Source organism: Amborella trichopoda, chromosome 2, assembly GCF_054954075.1.
Source record: "Amborella trichopoda isolate Santa Cruz 75 chromosome 2, AtrichopodaSantaCruz75HAP2 v2.0, whole genome shotgun sequence".
Classification (NCBI taxonomy): domain Eukaryota; kingdom Viridiplantae; phylum Streptophyta; class Magnoliopsida; order Amborellales; family Amborellaceae; genus Amborella; species Amborella trichopoda.
The window spans coordinates 58001518-58009524 of NC_142337.1; the positions used below are offsets into that span (position 1 = coordinate 58001518).

Genomic DNA, 8007 nt, shown 5'->3' on the forward strand with positions numbered 1-8007 from the left:
AACTTTTTTTTAATAAAGGCACTTTTTGAAATTAGGGGAATAAGATAGATATTTGTATAAGAAAACTATAGAATAATATCATTTACCTTTGATATAAAGTGGTCACATTATTCTTGACCATTGGCTTGGATGTGAAATTGGGTGGCTGTATTTATTCCATTTACTAAGCTCAAACTTCAAATAATTTTTATCAAACTGTGTGACATATCCAAGCTATCAAATTTCACATCGAATGATTGTTAAATAATTGTGACCATATTGTATAAAAGGTAAATGGTCTCATGATATACAATCTTATTTCTATAAGAAAGTAATAACGGTCATTATTCCATGTGGGTGATGTTACGATGATGTCATATTCTATTATAGATAATAAATATTTTTTTTTTCTATTAAAAATTTTAATTTTACCTCTAGGAAAAAATGTTACTATGTAGAGTAAGGGTATTGAGTGTTTAAAAATATTGAATATGATCAAATATAAGTATTACTACTTTAACATAACCCTTTAGTGAAAGACTTGTTCGGAACTTAACGCCTTCACCGGAAAAAAAAAACAAACAGTGACTTAGTTTGAATCAGTGGCAAAAACTAGGTTCGTTCTTGTATTGTCCGAATTAATCTCTTGCTTAGAAAAACGAAACCCAAGTATCGAAAATGAGTATTTTAAAAATAAAAAATATTGATTATGTTTTTACAAATTATGAGGAATATTACAAGTATTTCCTTTTGAAAACAACCGTTGTTTTAAGTATTATATGCAAACTGCAATGCTATACTCCAATATTTATCTTTTAGAAAGCTAATGAAAAAGAAATGCAATTTTTTTGTAAAATTGAGTAAAAGGGATATTCAAAAGGGTTATGATATAGAGCAATGGTTTAATGCAACGGTTGAATCATAGTATAATGCAACGACGTTTCTAGAAAACCATGTGTTGTGGTATTTGTATGACTTTAAATTTTGTACACACATACGCTTCATCTCAATAATCAATCCCAAAAAAAAAAGTTCAATTTGAACCTGGTCAAAATGAGTCCCTTTCAAAAACGAATCTAGACCATTAATTTTGTGAATTTTAAGATCTTAGTATTTAGAAACTCAAAATCATGTTTTTCTTTTCTAAGATTGTTCATCTAGTGATAATAAATCCATCAAAAAAAATTAGAAATGGAAAATTCCTTCTAAGGCCTAGATCTAAGCATATCACCAAAATGAATAGCCTATGTTAAATTGGGCAAAAAAAATACTTTATAGGTTATGTTTTCAAAATTTCATTTTTTGTGATTGTTCATTAGAATGAAAAAAGTGTATATTTCAAATTCTGGATCAAACAAATGGCCATATAATGGTTTTTTAAGATTATTGCATCATATTACTATACAACGGTTATATGAAATCATTTGCCCTATGATATATGACCCATAGGATTTGGGAGGTGATTTCCATACTCATGGACCCTATACAAGAAATTAGTGCCGAAAAAAGTTCATGTAAGGCATAAATTTGTAAGGAGCACTTCAAAAATCAAAACTTAATGGGGGAAGGTTGTTCAAATGTTAGAAAAATTCCAATTGATCATATCGATCTTGACATATATAAATATAAAAAAATAAACATCCAATTGATCATCTTGATTTTATATTATATTGTCTAGATTATCAATTTTTTAGATTTTCATGTGCTTATAAATATGCTCGATAAGCTTGATCTACGTCAAGAGCTTTAAATTTTTATATCTAAGGGGTGAAAATAGATTTTCAGGCAATTGTAGGCATTTTTGGCACTGAAAATCGCCTTATGATAGAGTTTGTTCAAGGTTGAAGCCTTCTATCACTCACAACCACTAACATTCAAGGCATGTTTGATGCACATAAGATTATATTTGTGAAAGATTATTTACATAAAAGAATTCCCCCGTGTAATTAGGTGTGGATTTTTTTCGCACCCAGTGATCAAAGCGCATCTTGTCACATCAATCGTGAACTACCTGATATGAAAAAGGCTCCTATACCTAATCACACGAGAGAGTTCTTCCATGTAAAAATACTTTCATAAAAATATTTTTACGCGTACCAAATATGCCCCTAGACTCTCTTTTAATGATACAGGTGTGTATATAATGAGCACTAGGCAAAAATACCTCGATAAAGAGAGTTGGTGACCTAAAATTTTCTCAAAACATCTCAGTCCACCCTAAGATCGACTTAAATAAATCACAGGGATTAAAAGTTCTTACATTTATTATCCATCAAACAGGAAAGCAAATTTAATTTTGGAAGGGACTTGATTGGAATCATTTTTTGAAATGGGATTGTTGTTTTTTGAGGTGTGGTGTATATAGAGATTCAATCTTTAACAATCAAAAGTATGTGCATTCAAACCTCGGCAGAAGATCCGATTTTGATGTCAAAACCCTACGATGGCTTGAAATATTTCTGCTCCAAATTATTAAATTCAAAATTTTCAAAATTGGTACAAATCGAGAAGATCTATAAATATTTACAAATTTCTAATTATGTGTTATATAAGATGTATTATTTTTACGAATATAATTTTTTATCTTTTTTTTTAATTTATTTTTTTTCTCCTTTTTTTTTTTCATAGGACTCGAACCTGAGAATCCAACAACACGAATTTCATCATTCGTCGTGCTGGCCACTTTATACCGAGGCTTCTTGTTTAGAAATTTTTCTCTTCTTACTCATACATCTCTAAGTGGAGATCACCGATTTGAGGTTTTTAGTATAAAAATAATATTTTGACCAAAAAAAAAGTCTTTTCTTGGTTCACATAAATGCTTTGTGTGGCCGCAAACTTTCTTGGTTCACATAAAAGGCACCTGCAAGCGGGAAGGAGAAATAAAAAAGGATGCCGCAAACTTGACATCAAGATGATTGGACTTGAGAAAAAAATGGATTTCAAATTTTGGAAATAGTATATCTTGTAATGTATTTTTGGACAGTCAATTTTTAAGTTATTTTAAGTTTTTATAGATATGCTCGATCTATACTATTTTTTAAGCTTTAAATTTTATAATTAAATATAAAAATATATTTTTAAGTCTATTCAAATATTTCCAATATGGGAAAAATTTATATAGAGCCGAGGCTCGAAACAATCAAATTTCAGCTTATCTAAAAAATTTCACTAGAAGAGATTGTTTTGATGCCCAAATATTTTCAAATTGATCATCTCGACATCAAGATGCATGGACACGAGAAAAAAATAGATTACAAGTTTTGGAAATAGTGTATTTTGTAATGCATTTTTAGATCGTCAATTTTCAAGACTTTTCAGCTCTCGTAGATATGTCGATCTGTACTATTTTTGAAGTTTTAAATTTTATAAATAAATATAAAAATATATTTTAAGGCTATCACAAATATTTCCCATATTAAAACTACAGTTTTTTACACTATTTAAAGGTAGGCTCTGATTTAATTGTTTAGAGCCTAGGTTGTATACAAAGCCGCACACTTCCAATATTGAAACTACATTTTCCGACACTATTTAAAGGTCGGCTCTAATATTGATGGTTTAGAAACTAGGCCCTGTACAGACTGTGTGTCCAGGACAAGAAATCGGGGCATTTTCGTCATTTCATAGCCGCGTTTAAAAATTTAAAATCCCGTCCCCGCCCGTGCTCCGTGATTTTTAAACGACCGAAAAAAGTCCTTTCTTGTACTAAATGGCCAAAATATCCAATACCGTTCCATGTATGACAAGCAGGTGCCTCATAATATGAAAAAGTGAAAACTAAGAAAAAGTGCCTCAATTAAGGATCAAACATTTATTAAACCGCATTTTTCTACAGATATCAACTTCGGAAAATTCAGACAAAAAGAAATCTTCCTAAGTAGCTCTTTCTGTTTCGATTCGACCCATCTGAAAAAATTGGCCAGTTATTGTTTGAAGCCGATCATCAGCTCTAATAACCTTTTCTATAAGAATGTAGTTCCTTCGGTTCGGACCGATGGCCGCACTGTTGTTTTATTCTGAAGACCGACCGTCTGGTTCATTTCACAGCCTTCCTGCTGCTCTTCTTTTGTTTAATAGAGCTCGTAGACAAACATCTGTCCCTCACTTGGTAAAACCCGGCACGCTTTCTCTCTCATATTTCACCATGTTATTAATTTCCCTTTGGTTTGCAGTTTGCAATTTGAATTATGCATGATGCATACTAAACAAAATGAAAAAATCAAAAGATATTATATTCCTACGAGAATAGAATGTCCATTTGCTCTATCACGTCAAACCCCATCTAAAATTTATTTTAGGACCCAAAATTTGGGATATAACCTCTCCAATCTATATATTAACCTTAATAAAAAAAATTAAAATTTCTTAAATATACTCTCTATAGCCATTAAAAAAATATTGTTTCAAGATTGAATAAAGACTATCCAATTTTTAGATAGTGAAATCTAAATTTTAGAAAACTCAATTTTCAATTTTTATTATATCTTCTAATCCCTAGATTAACTTTACCCATTTTAATTCTATATTTTTATCCCAAACAAATGTACCCACTAACTCTATCTTTTTAGCCAAATAAATGTACCCACTTTAACTCCATCTTTTTAGCCCAAATGAATGTTAAAAGATATGCATTTCTAAACCCTCCTCTCTTTTTTCATGTTTTTCCTAAAACGTCTTTCTTTTTTTATCTTTTTTTTTTATGAATCTCCCCAAATCTCTCTTTACACATAAGATTTGATGAGAATTATGGAAAAAGAGAGAAGAGAGATCGGGGTTTAGAAAGTATGTCAAATAGATGTAAAATGACGGGATCAGAAGATATAATAGATGGATTATTTATATAGTTAGATATATTTTGTTAAGAAATAAAACTTAAAAACAAGATCTACCAAAATAATTTTTCCAATTAAAAATTATATTTTATTCATTGGCATGGTAAGTTGCTATTTGTTTCCTTCACGACTTCCGTGACACCTCAGCTCCCCTTGTTTGCAACATCCCCTCACAAAAAAAAATAGCCTTATTCTTTTGGGTGCAGTTTGTATACGGATGCATCTGTAGGTGTAGAAGTAAGTTGTACCTTCAAATTTTATCATGGTATATAATTTTGATGTAAAATGTTATAAGAATTATTTTAAAATCTATTTTTATATCTAATTATAAAATTTTAAATTTAAAAAAAAATTAAAATAAAGTAGATCTATAAACATATAAAAATCTTAAAAATAGATGGTGTAGATAATATCTTGTAAAATACACTATTTTTTAAACTTCAAATCTTTTTATTTTTCTTAGTCATACGAGATGATTAATCAAAGGGTTTTTCCCATGGATTTTTGAGGGGGGTAATATACTTTTATGAACTTTTTCATATTCTTTTACGTCATTTGAGTAGAAGATGATGGCTTTTACCTTAACTTTTTCTCTTACTACCGAGACTCATGAATGACTTACCTTTACGAGCGAAAAAACCAGGTGATTTCTGCAACCTTTGATCTTGCTTCTCGCTCTGAGGTTATCTCTCTCTCTACAAAATCTCACATTCATCTTATTTCTCTCTTTAATGTTATCTCTCTCTAGAAATTCTGCCATTTTTATTTCTCTCTTTAATGTTATCTCTCTCTAGAAATTCTCCCATTTTTCTCTTCCCAACTTTAGTTGTATTCTAGGGTTTTTTTACTCTCCTCTTGCTCTTTTCTACGCTTATGTTTTTCTCCACAGATTCCCTTTTTATTCATTTTCTCTCTCTAGTTTTGGTGTCAATCTAGGGTTTAGGTTTGTTTATTTTTGCTTCCTCTCTACACTTGGAGGGCTTTCATGGAAGGCCCTGCCATATCCCTGTTGATTGATAAAGGCCCTAGAAAGGGAATGACCCTAGAGGTTAAACCAGGATCTGACGTCAGAATAGGCAGAATCTTGAGAGAGAATACTTTTCAAATCAAAGATCCTGCGATTTCTCAGAAGCATTTGGTTGTGGAGTTTAGGGATAAGGAATGGATGATCACAGATTTAGATACCTCCAATGGAACAATGTTAAATGAAGTGAGAATCCCTTCAATGGAGCCTTGTACGCTAAAAAATGGTGATACCATCAAAATTGGTGTGAGAACAGCCATAACAGTTAGTATTTTAGAGAGAGAAAATGTTTTGCCTGCAACCAATCTTAGGAGAAACACCAGGAGGCAAGTGAATGCCAAAATTGATGTCAAAAAATGTGGAGGCGATGTTGCGGTGGTAGAAAGGGGTGTGCAAGCATTTGAAAACCCTAATTTTGATAAAGAAAAGGTTTTGCCTGAAACTAGGGTTAGGAGAAACCCTAGACGCCAACCGGCTGCTGCTTCTTCAAAGGTTAATGAGGTTTGTGATTTTAACCATGGAGTCAATACTGAGAAAGGAGGGGAAGACGATTTGGGTGAAAGATTGGAAGAACGAATGTCTGAAAACCCTAATTTTGACACTAATAAATCCCCTGCTAAAGAGAAAAATGAAAGAGGCAAAGAGAAAAATGAAAGAGACAAAGAAATTGTGGGGGAAAACTTGGGTGAACAAAAAGAAATTGCTTTGGAAATAGATGAAGGGGCATCTGATAAAATGCCTGAATCAAGCATTGATATGGAAAATATTACACTAGGGCAATGGTTAGATAGGATGGAGAGATGGTGGCCAAAGCATATACACAACATCACTGAAGGGGCAATTTCGAAGATGAGAGAGCAAGCTAAGGAAATTCGTGATCTTGAGTTGCAACAAGAGGGAAGAATAGCGTGAAGACCTCAGGTTAGTTTGTCAACTTAAAAAGAGAAAAGAGAAACCAAAAAACCTTTGGGTCTCTCAGGGCAAGGTTAATAAGGCCCAATAAATATTGGAATCTCACCGATGGGGGTGTAATGGCTGAGATTTGGCCAAGAGCCCAATATTTTGGGATATTGCCCATGCCTGTTTCCATTTCATTGCCCGATATTCCAGGCTTCCTGGCGGAGGGTTCAAACCTATGTTGGTTTTGAGTGGATTTTATGTGCTCATAGTGTTTTCCATTCAGAATTCACTCTTTACGATGTAAATTTTCCAAGGGAATGTAGATACCCATGCTAGCTTGGTAGCTTTGCTGTCGCTTCTGATTATTGTTGTTCTATATAATTTGAAGAAACTAGTGTTGGTTTGTTTTACATCAACAATTTTTCATTTTTGTATAATGGGCTGTTTAATGTATTCTAGGATGCATTTTTCAAAAATCTCTTGCATTGTTTGTGCCAACTATGAGGATATTCATCATTATAGTAAAGACATGCAGGGCCTCACAGATCTATGAATTTTCAAGTGGTCTTTTGACTTTCTCTACCCTTTTCCTATTATATGAATTAGCAGTGGTTAGACTGGAACTGTATATTCTTGTTTTTGCAGTCTAATTGGTAGATTCCTACCTCTTTGCTGCTCAGTTACTTTTATGGATTTCTATTTAATTTCTCTAGCTTTTTTTTAATGGTACATTTATAACAGTATGCCATGGGCTCAGTGTGTGAATAGTTGATGTGCATGGCTGGCACTCTCATGATTTGATACAATGATCTGCTGAAATGGGTTCAATTCTTGGATTTCGTGGTTCTGAATTATGTTTCTTGTCACTGATGTTTTTTGTATTTTTTGACTGCATAACTTGTGGTTAAGTGAAATACATAACTGGATGTAGTTGTGGTTAGGTTTGGTGATAGTCAAAATCACCACTCATATATTTCCTAAAAAAGAACAAGGGGGTTTTCTTGGAAAGCGAGAAAAAACTCCAATGATTTCTATACAAGGGATCAAAGAGATATAATATTTATTTTTCTTGGGGTCACGCTATTATGGGTTAGGGGAGGGGTTGGCTTCTAGGGAGAAGGTAGGGCCTCCAATAGAGAGAGGAAGGACTCCTTGTAAAGAGAAGCATGTCCTTCAAGTAACAGAGGTGGTATTTAGAGGGGTTTTGGGTTGGTTCATTCTCTACTTCTAGAGAGAATCATTACGTTTCTCTCAAGGTTCTCTTTCCAG

General features: G+C 32.6%; 1 protein-coding gene across 1 annotated transcript; it reads left to right on the top strand.

The window, feature by feature from the left end:
• Positions 1–5342: 5342 nt before the first annotated feature.
• On the top strand, positions 5343–7214 carry LOC18431282 (uncharacterized). The gene has a single exon (XM_006841408.4). It carries the CDS (start codon positions 5800–5802, stop codon positions 6748–6750), a length of 951 nt encoding a protein of 316 aa, XP_006841471.2. The 5' UTR covers positions 5343–5799; the 3' UTR covers positions 6751–7214.
• Positions 7215–8007: the final 793 nt, after the last annotated feature.

Coding starts and splice junctions, on each gene's coding strand:
- LOC18431282 (XM_006841408.4), top strand. CDS start 5,800: ATGGAAGGCCCTGCCATATCCCTGTTGATTGATAAAGGCCCTAGAAAG.